Source organism: Galendromus occidentalis, unplaced genomic scaffold (assembly GCF_000255335.2).
Source record: "Galendromus occidentalis unplaced genomic scaffold, Mocc_1.1 scf7180000077460, whole genome shotgun sequence".
Classification (NCBI taxonomy): Eukaryota; Metazoa; Arthropoda; class Arachnida; order Mesostigmata; family Phytoseiidae; genus Galendromus; species Galendromus occidentalis.
Window position 1 is genome coordinate 516105 of NW_003805448.1, and position 16240 is coordinate 532344.

At 51.0% G+C, this 16240-nt stretch overlaps 2 protein-coding genes across 2 annotated transcripts; both read right to left on the bottom strand.

Annotated features, from left to right (window-relative positions):
- Positions 1-189: 189 nt before the first annotated feature.
- On the bottom strand, positions 190-7839 carry LPCAT (lysophosphatidylcholine acyltransferase). The gene is made up of 9 exons (XM_018639868.1): positions 7626-7839; positions 6326-6480; positions 4052-4197; positions 3768-3913; positions 2726-2940; positions 2305-2537; positions 1875-2173; positions 1388-1673; positions 190-1235 (listed from the first exon to the last, which is right to left on the bottom strand). Exons 2-9 carry the CDS (start codon positions 6420-6422, stop codon positions 960-962), a joined length of 1698 nt encoding a protein of 565 aa, XP_018495384.1. The 5' UTR covers positions 6423-6480; positions 7626-7839; the 3' UTR covers positions 190-959.
- A 6080-nt stretch (positions 7840-13919) lies between these two features.
- On the bottom strand, positions 13920-16084 carry LOC100903611 (importin subunit alpha-3). Its single transcript, XM_003744164.2, has 2 exons — positions 15745-16084; positions 13920-15625 (listed from the first exon to the last, which is right to left on the bottom strand). The coding sequence occupies exons 1-2, from the start codon at positions 15965-15967 to the stop codon at positions 14319-14321; spliced, it is 1530 nt and encodes a 509-aa protein (XP_003744212.1). The 5' UTR covers positions 15968-16084; the 3' UTR covers positions 13920-14318.
- Between the last annotated feature and the right edge of the window lie 156 nt (positions 16085-16240).

Below are 16240 nucleotides of genomic sequence, written 5' to 3' on the forward strand. Positions count from 1 at the left end.
CCCTGAACTGAGGAGGTAAATTGGATGAGTGTGGAAACCTAAGGCCCCTAGCTCACGATGGGACGAGAAGCTCCCAGAATGCCATCTGCAAATCTGATTTCATCATTCGGTCATCCGATCGATTGGCCTCAAATCGGAATCCGAGCCAAAATTTAATAGTCAGCAATGAGAACACCGGACCTCTTGGTGCAGGTAGGGCTTTAGAACCATCGTTGTTCCATTCGATACAATTACCTCACAAGAAAAATTCGACATTTTTGAGGACCTCTCCAAGAGAGACTCGACTTTTCCGATTCGATTTCGCGAACCTTCCTCCTCAATTCTTCAACGGAGCGTGTCCGCGGCGGAGAGATCCAGCTGTTGTCATTCTCAGTTCATCGACAAGACACAATAGGGGCCATGGGGATGAGAGAGATACTGTCGAATCACCCCTGGCCTGATAATGAAACTTTCATGATAAGCTCCGATGATACTGCCGTTTCGTGCTCCTCCTCATAGAATTTCCTAATCTTTCGTTTACTTATATACAGTGTGAAGCACCGGTTGGCTCTGCGACTCGCTCCGATTTCGGTTGAGCGCATGGTTCTTGAGATGCCAACCGATCGGGATCAAGAAAGTTACATACACAAATTTCTCCTGAATAATTGGAAAATTATTCAAATGTCAACGGAGCACTCACAAACACCGATTACCGCATGATTCTCAGCAAGGGTATATTCTCATCGATCCCTACAGTTCATCTTTCTAAAACAACTTCATGGTCTCTACGGGGAGTTCTCAAGTTTCTGGCTCTCGAGGGGGGGGGAGGAGAAATTTGCGGTATCGGTGTTTGTATGAGCATCCGCTCCTTTCATCCATCGACCGTCGGCGTCGGTTTTAAATATTCCTTTGCTGAATCGCACACCGCTCCAGTTCCTCTGCGCCGGACGTCTGTCACGGTCGTGGATCTCACTGATTTTTCACTCAGCCTTCTGCCGCTTGACCGACTGATCTGTGGTCGAATCGCTCCCTGGTTCAGCCTCTACGGCAAGACGCTTGCCTCCATCGAAGTAAACCACTCCCTTGCAACGATCGTGATGACTGATGAGGTATTCTTTGAATGTCTGAGCTGACAGGATAGGTTTCAGGTAGTGATAAAGAGCTCGGGAGTCCGTAACTGGGATTTGCATGGCAATCCAACACAAGCGACAGAAAGCTGACTGCGAGGGAATTTCTTCTCCGTCAGTACACAAAGCCTGGAAATTCGTCATAAGTCAATGATTTTGAATTGAAGTGATAATGCCTTTTCGCAAGAGATTCATCATGAGGTTTCATCGCAAAGAAAATCCATTTCGGGATCAGAATGAATTGTATTCGGAAAATCCGGGGGAACCAGATCACTCCGTACCTTAAATGCAGATTGACCGTCCATGTTCACTAAATGTAACGACGCTAAGAAAACGCGGAGGTCAACGAGCTCTTCCGGAGTTTGGTCCTCGCTACCATCAAGACTTGTGTCCTTGACCATGTTCAGAATTCCGAACATTTCGCGTGCTGCCTCCGACGATTCGAGCCCTAGAGCAGCGAGAATCTCCGCTTGGGTAGCTTGAACTACGCCCGATTCGTCCTTGGCTTTCTTTTCTATGAGATCGTTGATTTTCGCGATCTCGTCAGGAAGCTGCTCAGGTTTCAGGCTGCCGAAATCAGAAAAGAGACTCTTAGTGTCCCGTCCTCCCTCAGCCTGATTGATGCCCCCAGGCCGAGTCACCTCCGGAAAGGCGACTCGACCCCGTATATGCTACCAATCAATAATCTTCGATTGCCTTTTTAACGGAATTAGGTTCGTTTAGAGAAGCTTTCTCCCGTCAGTCGAAACATCATCATTGAACTCTTACCCGTTCTTGGTTCTGAACTTGAGCAGTTTAACAATGGCTAGAGTGTGCTGACTCTGACGACTATCACCAGTGTTCAAATAGCGTAGGTCGTCGTAACTGAATTCAGTTGTTCCGATCCCCAAGGCGGCGGCCATCAGCTGTCGCACGTTTTCTGCGTACAGAGTGGGATTCTGGCGCTCTGCTTCGGACGGGCAATACACGGGAAGATATTCAATCACCATTTTCGTCGTCCATTGACAAGTCGTCAGCCACATCGTTTTCAGGGCGCTAGGACCATCCCACGTCCAAGTCAAAGTGTTCTGCAAAAATATGCATAATGAGGTCATTCTCGGGTCTACAATGGCTGCCAGGGTCTTTGGGGCGAAATCGAAGCTGATCGTCACTTCGGGAACGCATGCTGAGTGACACCTCACGACGGACTCCACCTTACCAATCGATTCGGGTATCGGAGAAGCACGGGCTGTATCGGTACCCCTGCGCTGAATGCACCCTGCTTGAACTTGATGAGAACACTTCCGTTGGAGCACGTGCCTTCGGGGAAAATGACGATCTGCGACCACGCTTCCTTCGAGGTGGCGCGATTTTTTATTTCGGTCAATGTCGTTAGACGAGACTCCTTGCTACTCCTCTTGACGAATACGGGCTGGATGAAGCGTAGGATTGCTACGAAGAGCAGGGAACATTTGGGAATTAAATCTCGAACCACCGACTGATCGTCATTAATGCGCGTTAGTTGCTTAGCTGCTCAAACATATTTTAGTATCGCCGAAGAGTTCAGTACAGAGGTCGATTGCGTTAGTCACGTGTCACGATTGGGGAGGCACGCATTGAATTTCGATTCAGCGGCTTACTCGAAATCACAACGGTTCCAGTCTCGTCCCGGATAACAGCTGAGGGCACAGGGCTCTTGGCAATCACCGTGGCGAAGTCGTAGAACGACGAGTGAGGTCCTGCTACGAGGATTGGAGCCTCAGAAGGTGGAGCCCGCTCTCCTCGGAATTCCACCTTGATGAGGAATGTGCGGAAGGCCCAGAATACCATCGAGCGCACACTTTCTCGCCATCCTCTGCACCCGACGAGCAGACACGAATGGAGACGCAAATGGTTAGTTCCCTCCACCGATTCAAGCACCGAGAGACCGACGAATAACGAAGAAATATCCGACGAGAATGATTCCTCGAGAGACTTGGGACAAGGAATCAGACAACGAGACAAGAGGAAATCGCGGCATGCGAACGTGCGGGAATGCTCCGGCGAATGACATCGCCCTAGCAGCTGATTGTTAGTCATGCGAATGGGATGAAGATTCCCATTTCGTGCCTCCCCTCATGCACCCAGGCAAAAGCGGCTCCCTGCATCTGTCAGTTTCAAAGAAGCCACTTTGGCGTTTCGGTTCTTACTTCCGAGCAGGGGAATATGCTTTGAGTCATTCTTTGTACAAGGTGCTTTCCCTCCCGTGAGGAGCACGATCACTCCATCCATGAACGATGAATGGGGACCGATGACCAGAAGAGGTGCCTGATCTCGGCTCGCTAAGCGTCCTTTGAACTCCCATCGGAGACCACCCCAGATGAACATTTGTCGCATCACGGTCGCAAACAGTGGATGCCACCATTTTCTGTATGAACGGAAACGTGTGCGCAAATCAAAACGATCAATCAATCGATCGATTGATCGATCGAATCCGGCTCGGCTCTTGGAGCCGGGGACTATTCGTTCTCGGGAGGAAAACCGCATACAGAGAGCGGCGTCACAAGCAACCAAACCATTCCAAAAAGGAACTCGTTCTCGAAGGTCGAAGGAAGGATGAAATTCATTCCATAACTGATCAATAGGTGGCTTAAAAATTTTCAATGAATCGTTCCGTCAAGACGCCTATTGTTCGACACGTACCGTCTCCAACCCTGAATGGGTTTGGACTCCAGCTCCTCCTCTGAGTATCCTAACAGTCCGATGAAACAACCGAGCCATGTCAAGAAAAGGAAAAACGTCACTAGGAACACCCTTATGGGCACCACGAAAATCGTCATCAGCGCCACCTGAAAGAGCCCTAATTAGCGGAGACTCGCATACAGCACCGAAATTAGGGAAGGAGCGGAGGAGGGAAGGGGTTGAAATATGGGATGAGGAGCGAAGATCAACTCCTGGATAACTTCCATCGAGAAGGTATCTCGTACCTTGATTTTGTCTGTCGGCGTCAAATGTATCCGGAATCGAAAAGGATCCGGCACTTCCGGGGGGACATATGTGTCGTCTTTGTCATCGACCGAATGTTTCTTATGTGTTCGCGAGCCGTTCTTCTTCGGCTCGTCCTTGCACTCATCTGGAACACGGAATATTCGTATCAATAGGAGACCGGACATACTACTCGCCGGATCGGCGGAAAGTGCGTGAAGAAAAGATTGCGGTCGAGAAGTGAAACGATGCGCTCGAGAATTTTGCGTGCGAGTATCTAGGCAGTTGATGTCACGACTCTCCCGTCACTTGCTAGAGAACAACTACCTCTAATAGCTGCTCCCGAGAACAGAAAATGGTCAGAACAACACCGGAAGTTGAGCCGAAGGACGGGGAGATTTCAATCACAGTGATGTGAGGAATGTCGTGTGAAGTTTCGGATGTCGCCATCGACGAATTCGAGGTTTGATTGGTTAGCTGTGTCCGCCACGAGTTTTTGAGTGACAGTTTCCTTCTACCACGGTCACAAACAGATCGCGGAGCGGAAGAAGATGTTCTGACTGAGGCAAGAGAGAACGAATCTTCGAAAAGAATTCGCCGAGCGTTCCCGCTCAAAGAGGAAATCGGGCGACATGGATTTACCTCTCAGCAACCCGAGTTTGAGGAAATAGGCCAAAATTGCTGTTCCACAGCCAACACTCATCAGGAATGGTAACACTGGCAGCCACATGTCCGCCGCAGACAGAGCACGCACTAATCGAACCGACGTCTTAGAACACTGTTTCTCGAGACACAGGCAGAGAGTCACAGCGCGGAAAGGCTGCAGTTGACAGAAAGTATCGTTCGAGTCATCTCCCAGCTCGCAGACGCTCTCGTATCGGTGAAACCTTACGCCTCTGCCCCGAGGAACAATAAACTCTCTTGAACTTTGGGCATTCGCCAAAAGGCACGGGATACGTCGGCGCGAGCTTAGCGTCCAAGCCTCTCCGTATCGGGTCAGGAGGACAGAGTACGGAGACAGTTGGACGCGGAGCGCCTTTGACCCCAGCTCAAAGAATGAACAACCAACAAAACCTCGTTGTTCTCATCATTCAAAGGGAAGCGGCCTCTAGGACCGCGCAAGCGCTCGAGCCACTGCCGAGTATCCGAACGATAGGCTCGTCGGAGCAGCGTAGTGACTCTCCGAATCTATTCCCAAGACATCCCAGGGGATTGTGTGGCTTGATGAAGTCAAGCCCCGCCGCCGATGCTATCGGAGTGCAACTCGATGGTGGCATTCGGTATCGGATCCAACAGGGGATTTGGGAATTTCATGTTCGCTCTTCTGCCCCAGGCTCTGAGAGGATCCTTCCACGGCTCGATGAGTAGCCGACTGCTTTCTGAGAATAGGTGGCGCCTAGTGCTTCGAGTTCTAGAGGGAAATTCTAATTTTTTTCATGGCCCTACGTCAGTGAGTCCTAGACGATCGATTCCTCCGTTTCAATCTAACCAGTGCGTTCGATGAGGCTGTCGTAAACGCTACTCTCATTGTTGACTTTGCGAAAAGCTGCTGGTGGAGAGAGGAGGTGCGTAAGCTCAAATGAGGGTGGCATCATCATCATTGAATAATGTGATAGCACACGCACCGCAGACCGCTGCGAACTCCCGGCCATGGCGTGAGGGCACCATCCACGCCCTTGTCCTCGAACCAGACGCGTTTTTGTCGCCGACCAGAGGCATAGTTTCCTCCTCGATGTTACCTTTCGAGCTGCTCCGGTACCCGTCCGCAGTTTCGATACCGTCGTGCATGGCGAGGTGTTAGCGGCACCGTAAGTTGATTACTCACACAGAGTTCAATCCGAATGTCGAGCCAGAGACGGCTTCATTCACTCGAGAGCGTCGCATAAGTCACCACTGAGGATGCGCTACAATGTAATCGGGCGTCTGCGCATCAGGATCAATTCACGCAGAGCACTTAATCCGTTACGTATCTCTTCGGCAAGCCTCGCTCTATTACAAGATCCGTTGTTCTCGGCGGTGTCCCGTTGACTCACGCTCTCATCACAATTTCGATTCGACGAGCGGTATGAACGGGAACATTCTGAGAACACCTCGCATACTTTCGATGACGAACGGATTGTCCGCGTAGAAGTTCATTCCCTTCCCGTACACTTCGTCAGCTAGCTTCCTCTCCCGCCTTTCGTGTGGGGATTCAGATGGAAGGTCCGTCCCGGATCGAAACTCTGTTCTTTAGATGGCCGACATCGGAAGCCGCCCCCAGCTTACGCGTTACTTACCCACTGATGTAGATGGACGATCTTCATCGATATGCGGCTGTGGTGAGATGTCTCCTTTGGTAGTCAGAGAAACGGAAACGTCTTTAGACTTCACCATGATCACAGTTCAGTAGAGAATCTATAGTTTTCCAACAGCTGACTCCGAGACTAATAACCTGAAAGAGCAATAGAATGATCCGATTTAGCTTGTTTTGATCGATTGCGAAATGCCCCCCAGTGGCGAAACTAGGTCATGTCAATACATGAAAGCAATGCCTCTACTTATTGATCGTATACTCAGACTTCGACGCCTGTGCGGTCGTGAGCTGTGCGGATTCCAGATTCGAATCAGGCTAGACGCCCAAGGGTTGAGCCAAAGTTAGGCCTGTTTCCAGGAAAAATGCGGCAGCAAAGAGAGCTGCCGGGCACGCCGAATCATTACACCTGCTCCCCGTCCTTGCCGGCGAAAGTATCCCGTGAACATCCTACATCCGCTGATTCTACAATGTTCCGTATTTTCTCGATGCTGACGAAAGTATTCGCACGCCGCGGAATTATCGTTATTTGTTTTATCATCGGCGCTCTTTTGCCAGATAAGAGAAGATCTACGCTGGCTGACTCCGCTATGTAGTAAGCCAGAAGGAGTCCGATTCGTGATCCGTATCATAGTGGGGCGATAACGTCTGCAGAGTTTGCCATCGATAATGATTTCTCTAGAGTCGTTGCCGCCGCACACGATCAACCACACACGAAATACGATGACTCCTTTGCGTTCGGAGTCGGGGAGAGGACCAATTCGTTCATTGTCGGTGACATCCATCGGGGCCCTAGCGTATGGGAGGCAGGTTCTCTAGGAGCTGAAGGGGAGCTTCAGAATGAATTATTACGCGAAGATCACTGCTGCCCCGGAAAGGTCCGACGGGAGTTGCGGGCGGTGACATCCGAAGGGTTTCTTGCTCCCAATCGATTCAGTTCTCGTGTCACGATTGACACGCGGGGATCGTGAACACGATATCACCGATTTGTTGACGACGGTCCACACTGACTCCACAGGAGCGATAAACAACGCCAGGTTGGATCACTCCGGGAATTCCACTCGTCAGGGAAAGCGCAATCGTCTCGAACAATCTGGAGACTAATCCATTTCTCGAGAGGAGCGGCTCTCTCGCTGCCGATGATTCAATCGGGCATTCCGTTCCAAGGGAGCACTGATTCTGTCAAGCGGCTACATTCCTCCACTTCATCCGACGCACGAGTGGAGGCCTCGAGTCCCAATGCGAGTTATCGAATGATTTGAGGAGCACCTTCGTGAAATACTCACCATCGAAAGGGAAATTTTTCCGAAAGCAGGCCAAATGCCTCTCGTATCTGACTATGGCGGAGGAACGCTTCCCGACTTCTCACTGCGCCACTGACGTTGCTAGAGCGACTGATCTAGGTAACTGACTGACGACACATGATGACTAGTGGTGGAACTTCACATTGCCGGCAGCAGCTGGCTTTCTGTATTTTCTGTGAGAGGGGCTCGTCAAGCGCTTCGTGCCACTTGAGGTCCGATGCAGCCGGGCTACGACTCCGGGTCTGAGGCGCCAGTATTCGAATACCCCGCAGCACTCCTTCCTGTTCTTCTTCTTCGAGGGCCTGACCGTCGGCCGCTTTCGGAGAACAGAGCGGATCGGGGACGTCCCGGAATCCGGCAGGGCGATTTTTCTCCTGTCGGCTTTCCTTTGCAGAAGTGGCGGTGCGGAACGTCCGGCCGTGTGGTCGCTGAAGGGCACGATTTGATCGATCCAATGTCAGTGGATTCTTCCTCGAGATGAAAGTGAAGGGTGCGAATCATTTTGAGAAGAAATGGCTCGTTCTCGTCAGAAGAAGATTCGGCACTCGTTCACCATATTCCATTTCCTGATCAATAGAATATCCACGTGGCTGTCACTTGCTCAATGTCGAACTCGTCGAATTCTGGGTGGAGACACAGAATCGAATGAGGACGTGCAGTGAAAACAGTGATGATGTCGCGTTTTTCTTGTGCGAAGACTTTTCCCGTCTTCGCAACGGATGACGTTTTGCTGATTTTGGGTCATTCGACAAACCGGGTTAGTCCACCTGATGCCAATATTTCCGGCACGACACTTGAGAGGGAGACAGTCACTCAGTCCGTCGGAGGCTCGATAAGCTCGCATGCTGCGGCCGATTCGAATTCTCCACCCTCGACGACAGGTGCAGACTTCTGATTTCTCCGAAAAACTGAGAGATCATGGGACCGAGTCACATGGAACCTGGATATCTCCGCGAGCAACTCGGAAACATCGGATTTTCTCCGTTCTCTCTTGGTCTCTCGAAGCATTCTGGAACTTATCGTTTCGAATCGTGCTGAGCCCCAGCTTGTATGTGAATTCCGAGCTTTTCGGCGCCAAGTCCTTCTTGGGCGCGCATATGGTATCCCCGCGATCGGAATGGGATACACTAAGCTGCATCATCACGAGCGAACCTTCAACAATCGATGCACCGGAAACAGACTTCATCGGTCGCATCCCAGAGCTGTCCGGCAGGGTCGCCTTGGGGACCATGAACTTGAAATATCGAATCGATCCCTCTGACAGCGCTCAGATGGTTCCCTCACACGATATCTCTACCGCCATCGTTGGATAATCTCCCAAACGCCGCCAATGTCCGCAATCATTCTTCAATCCGCTCTCCGCAAAAAAGCGGCGTGCTGACGCTCTCCACATACCAATAGCTCGTATTTTCTCTGCAAACAAAATTTCCCGGGAAGCTTACGTCAGCTATTCTATTCCCGAAACAATGCTCGTCTTTTCGGAAGTGTCTTTAGGCGGGAAACCGGAATTCGGCACATCCGGCGTCTCTGCCTCAGACATATAACATAATCCGACCGTCATCGGAGCGTCAAGGAATAATGATGAATTTATCTATAAATAGTAATTTGTCGCCCTAGCCATAAATGTTTCATGCATTCATTCTTACTGTTTCGCTCCACCGACAGCCGAAACGATTCACTGGGCACAGGAACTCGGAAGTTTTTTACACGTTTAAGGAGAGATTACCACTTCAAGATTGGCATCACTATCAGAGCAGACCGATATGAGATGAGAGGTTTTTTTTGGATCGAAGTCCTTTCAATGATTCTGATCAATCGCCCGGACGTGTGCAGCGAGCCTTATCCTAATGAGAGTGTTCCACGATACAGAGAGATTCCATTAGCGCTCTACGGAAAGTTTCGGAACTCTCATAAATCCTGACTTCAGAAGAAGAACCTCAATGCAGAAGTTCCAAGCCTTCTTCCCCTGCTTTCACATCCTTCACTAGCGAGGCTGGGTTGATAGAGCCTTTCGTAGTTACCTTGATGACGCGCTTCTCTCAGTATACCTGCCTGTAGACCCTGGGGTGCGAGACCCCATCGCCCCTGGTTCTCCCTCGAGATCATTTCGAGATACTCTCCGCAGGGAGGGGCAGGCCGTGGGTTCCTGGGGCGGAGGTCGCCTGTGCTCTCCTCTTAAATGCGTTTATTACCATGCTATGGTGTATTGATTTTGTCTCCGCGCGCGTACAGTTCTAAATAAAAGTACATATATCACGTCGTCTCACTTTGCCAATCGATCTCTTGTGCGTTTGGAGAGGAATATACATGAGTCACATGGTCACATGGGCTCGAGCAGAGTAGGCACAAACAATCATATTCTGCCAAATGACAGCCCACATCTCTACACAACACGTGATGGAATCGTGTACTGCGCCTCTGTTCAGTAGACTACGGATTTTGCACTGAGCCTCTCTCCAGAAATTTTTTCTTCATCGCCGGGGTCTGCAGGAACTGTGGGTCTAGGTCCGTCATCTTTTTCAGCCAGCGCACGAGATGTGTGCTGTAAGCGTCGGTGATCGGTAGGTTGAATTTCTCACGAACTTCTTCCGATAGCAAGCTCTTATCAGCCCGCCAGTTGACCAATCTTTCTGGTCGATCGGTGAACGCCCAGCGCGAGTTTCAAGAAGGTTGCCTTGAGTTTGTCTGGAGAGTTTGCTGAAGAGGGCTTTCGAAGTGGGGCGTTCGTCTCAGTCCATGCCAACTGGATGCCGTACGACGCGGCAGGGGCGATCTTCAGATCAAACAGCGCAAGTGCGCTTCGAATAGATAGCTGACGCGGGGATGGAATCGAAGCCAGTCCCAGCCTCGCCTTCTGGACTCTCTCTGCGATATGCCTTGAGCAGGAGATTCGAGTACGGCAGAGAACAATGCCGGAGTATGATAAGTAGCGAACCTCCTCCGCTGGTGGGACCACCAGCAGTATGAAACAGATCTCCCTGGGCCTCAGGGCCTCCGTTTCCAAACTTGACGATCTTCGTCGTGTTGATCACCAGCCCGTTCTCGGACGTGTAGTTCCCGAGAGTCCTCATGGCTCGAGGGGGAGCCTAGAGGGGGAGAACAGGACCAGATCATCAGCGAACATCAGGACGCCCACAAGATCATTTTCACGCCCGATCGCATTCGGCAAGTTCCTCAAGAGAACAGCAAAGAACTGGGGGCTTGCGTTGTCCACCTGAGCGACCCCAGTGCGTTGGGGGGAGCAGGGGAAATCAGTCTTATCCTAATCCAGAGAGACCCGACCCTCCTGAAGCATCGTCGATATCAGACGGAGTAGTGTATCCCCGACACCGGCCTGTACTCAATGAATGTTGGAACTCTCAGCGAGCTATCGGGAGTACTTCCTGCGCCCATCTCGTTTTCGGGACTGTCAGCGTGTAACTTCCTTCCTACTTTGTATTTTCATGACGACATTCTTCGTTTATCGGCGATTGACGATGAGCTTCGGGATGAGATGCCCGAGTAGGATCACTGAAAAGCGTCAGAAACAACTCGAATCGCCCGGACCTCACTCGATCGCCACCCCCGCTTGAGACGAGTCGCCCAGAAAAGACGTTAGCCGGCAAATGATCCGAAATAATACCGGTCATGAGCGAATATCATTCCCTGAACTCGGCACTTCTCGGCTCGGGAAGACGGTCATGAGTTTCTCAAAGACTACTTCCTGCTCGGCGCATCTTGGCTGCGGCATTTTCATTCGAAAATCCACCGTTGTTCCTAGAAGCACAGCGCACGGCCCTGCGAATTTTCCGACTCCCTTGACCTCAGTGATACTTCGCTTCGGCTGCTCGCGCTCCCTTCACGCAGCCATGGATGATACGGTGGAAGAGTAAAATCACTGAGCCTAGCCGAGTGCATGAACGAAGAATAATTCTGGCCTACAGAAGTCTATCATTGAACTCACTTGATGACGTCTAGGATCAAAGCGCGGGAGATCTATCCGAACTATTTCCGATGTGGCGCAGGTTGACTGACAAGGTGAACAAAGAGACAGAACAAACTTCACGGCAGCGTCGCCATCCACTTTCTCATCTTATGATGCCGCTACTGGGACGGGATAGAGCACTGCGGCTTTCGGTGAGCCATGATCTGTTCTTCACCCCTCACTCTTCGTTCCTCAGCCCTTCTTTCCGCTCCCGTCTTCTCCAATTAAGACGACGCGAGTAGAGAACTCAGAAAAAGAAACCACGGTGCAGCATATAATTTTTCAGGACGGCGTCCCGCTGCCAAATCTTGGGCGAGCGGTCTATTCATGCTCTGTGGTTCACGGTCGAGGTGTTCATTCGGCAATGAGCGGACACCTTGATTCGTCAGTGCCAACATTTATCAAGCGGAAGACGCCCAGAATCTAGAGAAAACTCACTCTTCGATATTATCCGCCGCATGCCCACCGGGCTATCTGAGGTCTTGCTCGACTTAGTAGGGCTGATCATGAGCATTAACACGATGCATATTCATCCGCCAGAGGGGAATGCGAGATATTTCTTCAATTTTTGAATTGGTACAGCAGTCGACTGCAAATCCGTCCTCCGACGGAGAATCTCTCACGACGGCTGAGGCGATCGATTATGGGACGGAAACTCGTTTTGATCGGTGAACGTATGCGCGCGGCGCTTATTCGGCAATTTTCGGGCCAGTTGACGTAATATGCGCGAGTATTTATAGACCTCCTGGCGCAGCGTACAGGTGACAGCCGTACGTCTGAGTGTCGCATCCGCTCCGAGCGTTTTTGAAAGAGAATCGCTCGTCTTTCAGTGCCGTGAGGGCCGAAGAATGCGGAAAGGTTGGCCCAGACAATGTAGATATGAGCGTACACAAGGGTCAAGTCTGATCTTCATAGTTTCATTAATCGGTGTCAAGCAACGGTGTTCCGCGGCGCGGCGCGCCGATCATCTGACAATCTTCATCCAATCCGCGCTCAACGCTCGGAAGTCTGTCGCTCGCCGGGATAACGTCCTCGAGCTGATTTCCCTCTAGCAACAGGAGGGTCTCCTCATCTGGACGATGCGCTTCGATGTTCATCGAGCGTGACGGATATCTCCGGATCCGATCATCTACCCTCTCGCTTTGCTTGTCTTCTGTCGTCCCCTACCACCGCCGTGAACGAAGAGGAAGTGGGATTTTTCCGCGGAGACGTTCTGAGAGTGCATGCCCAGGGGAAATTCTCTCCCGATCCAACTCCTCACGCTGGTTCCTGCTCGACTTATGGGCCGTATTCCGCGATATTCAATCTACGAAGCGAATGAGGACTTTCCGGAGGTTTCCTAACCAGCGCACCAAAGAAGGACAGCCAAGAACTCTATGGGCTGCGATGTGATGCCCTGTGATGGGAACGGTGTCTCCATGTCCATGTGTTCCACTCCCATCATACATTCTCGTTCAGGATACTTATTATCTGGAGGATCGCTCTCGATCGACGGCACATCTCAGCTGAATGATGGAGGCCGAACCAAGCTTTCAATGATTGCTTGAGTAACTCACTCTATTCGCATAGGGCCTCTAGCTTCTCTTCTCATTCTGTGTGTGCGATTGCCCGGACCGGTGTCGCAGGAATATGGGAGAATATTCCGGATCGACAGACTTCGAAGAAAATCTGACAAGCTGATCATTGTTCTCCGATTTCTGGCTGAGAAGCGAGTGGTACATTCTTCGACTTAAATGATTCGACCCAAGCGGAAAGAGTTCAGCAGGGCCATGAGGGCGCGTCTTGGGATCAGGAGCCTACGTGTATGTATTTATGCAGCCTATTTGAGGACTCGAGTGCGGTTCCGGGAATATGAGCTCGTGAGCTTCACGAAAAGCATTCCAATCTTTCGAACCAATTCCACTGCTACAATGAATTCCCCCTGTACGATGGAGAGAGATTCCGCCCTCATTTCCTGGCGCGAAGCTCTCGTCCTCCGATCAGCGAGGTTCCATTGACGCTGGAAGAAAGAGGCCCTCCGGAGTCGGCGAGTTTGCCTTGCCCCATACTGTCTTCCAGTACGATGGATGAGTATGTGAGAAACAGCTCAACTGATGCCTCTGATCGACTCACGAACATCGAGTTGAAAGCGAATCTCCGCTATGGGCCTCTGCAAATGTACCGACACATACCATGTGCAGCTGATAAATTGCTCGCTGGACATTTGCAAGGACTGCCTATGTCAGCCTCCGGAAGACTTTGATTCTTTCTCATTCTACCTACTTGGTTGATATTTCTCAGACGGAGCCTGAGAAGTGCAAGACGATGTTCAGCCCGGATCTGAATGAAACTTCGGTGTTGAGAGTTTATTCTTAGTATATTAATATTTCCCGGTCTACCCAGTCGGGGATCGGGGTTTGGCCTCTTATCATCAATCTTCCTCCAGCGCTTCAGTCCTGGCGTTCGTTGCCGGTCAACCCCGGGCTCGAGACCAAGTTCTATTCAGACGGTCACGGCTCCGGTGCTCTTTCATCTCCGCTCAGTAATTTAGGTACACCGACACATCGGAGTTTCGTACCCTCGGTTCCTCATATGGGCATTCAATTTGATACAGAACGATTATTCGCCTGTACATAACGTAAGAACGGAACGGCGTATTATTGTATCGATGGGAGATTCGGCATTCCGCCCTTAACATTGTCAGCGCCACGCGGAACTTCCTGCGGGAAGAATCAATTCGCATCTTCTTCGCTGGGCGGATCAAATTGCGAGGCATCTACCCAGACCTCGAGCATACCACGAGGAACCAGATACAAGTGAATGAAGCCTTCAGCCTGCTGAGAGATCGGGTGGTGATCGTGGTCTACGAGGGTTTGTAGTCTTTCAACAATTCCAGCCTCATCCATGCCACGAATCAGCTCATCCTCCATCTTTCTGTCCTTCGCTCTGCAGAGCAGTCTGAGAAGGGATGCAAGGATATCGGTAACGATACTCGCATCGAAATGGTCCAGCATGCGAACCACCGGAGGAAGCATGCCTTTTTTGATGGCATAGAGTAGCTGTCGATGGTCTGCGTTCTCGACGAAACAACAGAGGGCGATCGCAGCTTCGCGCCGGACTTCCAAGTCCCCGTGTTCCAGTACGTGGAAGACGACCTTCAGGAGGTCCTTGTTGATTATTCGCTGTATAAGAGCGGGGTTGCCTGCGAAAACATTCGCGATCGCGAAGCAGGCGAGTTGATATAGTTCGCAGATCTCTCCATGCAGCACAATCGAGAGAGGATTGAGGATTCCTTGGTCGATGAACTCTTCGCATAATTCGTCGCTTGTAGAGAGCAAATCGGCTATCAGCAAGACTAAATCACCGAGACACGATTGCGTGCACTGCACAGTATATGGATGACGAGCCATGACCAGCATTATCTTTAAGCTCGCCAAAAGATTCAGCGTGCTCGGCTCCTCTAAATAATGTAGAACGTTAAGCAGGGCCTTACAGATCTCGGAGACCACTCGGCACTCACAATGAAGGAAACCGAGTATATGGTAAAAGCTTTCGAGAATCTTCCGACCCATCCGAGCGCCAACCCGAGGTCCTTGCCGGGCAATGTTCGATAGAAGCCGGACGGCGTCCTCAAGAACTTGCGCAGAACTGTTTCCTTCGAAGGATTTCCTCAGAGCCTCGAAAGAGAAGTGGCGAACGACCAAGTCTCGATACTCAGGGCTGTCCCCAGCGACATTCGCGAGCAGTCGCAGGCCCTGGACAAGCGTTTCTTCGGCGACGTTGGCTTTCTTGATGACGGGCGAAATTTTCTCGAGGCGTGCGGCGACCTCCGCGACATGATTTGAGTCTCCGCAAGCGATATTCGACAGAATCCATAGGACGCTATGCTGTATGTCGAATTCTTCGAGCTCAAGGCAGGCGTCCATCAGAGTGTAGATGTTCCCGCTGACTACCGTATCAACGTCTTCTGTGGAGTACAATGCACCGCGCATTCGATGTAGTGCTTCGGAGATTGCTTCGAAGTCACCAGATTCGACTCCTGTAAGCGATTCCAACTAAGTAATTTCATCCCAGGAATTCTCATCGTCTAGCATGAGTGAGTGACAGAGAAGGAAGGCGTGTCGACGGCCGGCTACATACTTGCATCGATTGTCTTACCCGATCGAAGCGACTCAAGCAGTTCGATGACCTTTTCTCCGGCGATATTCACGTCATTTCGGGCTCCGAGTCGTCTTTCAACGGTATATCTCTTGGTGACACGATCTTTGGGCTTTTTTTCTTCTTTGCGGGAGTCATCGAGATGCTCACAAGGGAGCCCACAGGTATGGACTTTATTGTCGTTGATCCTGCTAATGGGTCGCTTCATCCGTGGGAGATCCATTGCAGTGTTTCGGAACTTCTCTCCGATCCCTCGCTGTAATTATCGGAGAGAAACGACCGATTATAGCGTTGCCTCAGGGCGCACCGTTTTGAGACTGTTGTTGATGATTACCCGACGGGTGGTTAGCGCGTTTGTCGCTTCTCGTGCAAACATGCGTTTCACTTCGTGAAATGCCGCAACGACGCCGCTCGCGCGGGAGGCGGTGTGGGTTCGATCCCTGCTGCCGGAAAAATATTCCTTACGGAAACGCCGGTACTCGGCCCTGATCCTCCG

What these genes read in the sequence shown, in the direction of transcription:
- LOC100903611 (XM_003744164.2), bottom strand. Translation starts at nt 15,967, where the DNA reads ATGGATCTCCCACGGATGAAGCGACCCATTAGCAGGATCAACGACAAT. An exon ending in GCTTGAGTCGCTTCGATCGG is followed by an intron (nt 15,626 to 15,744) that starts GTAAGACAATCG and finishes AATCGCTTACAG; the next exon opens with GAGTCGAATCTGGTGACTTC.
- LPCAT (XM_018639868.1), bottom strand. Translation starts at nt 6,422, where the DNA reads ATGGTGAAGTCTAAAGACGTTTCCGTTTCTCTGACTACCAAAGGAGAC. An exon ending in CGCCGACAGACAAAATCAAG is followed by an intron (nt 3,914 to 4,051) that starts GTACGAGATACC and finishes GGGCTCTTTCAG; the next exon opens with GTGGCGCTGATGACGATTTT. An exon ending in AAGTTCAGAACCAAGAACGG is followed by an intron (nt 1,674 to 1,874) that starts GTAAGAGTTCAA and finishes TGATTTCGGCAG; the next exon opens with CCTGAAACCTGAGCAGCTTC.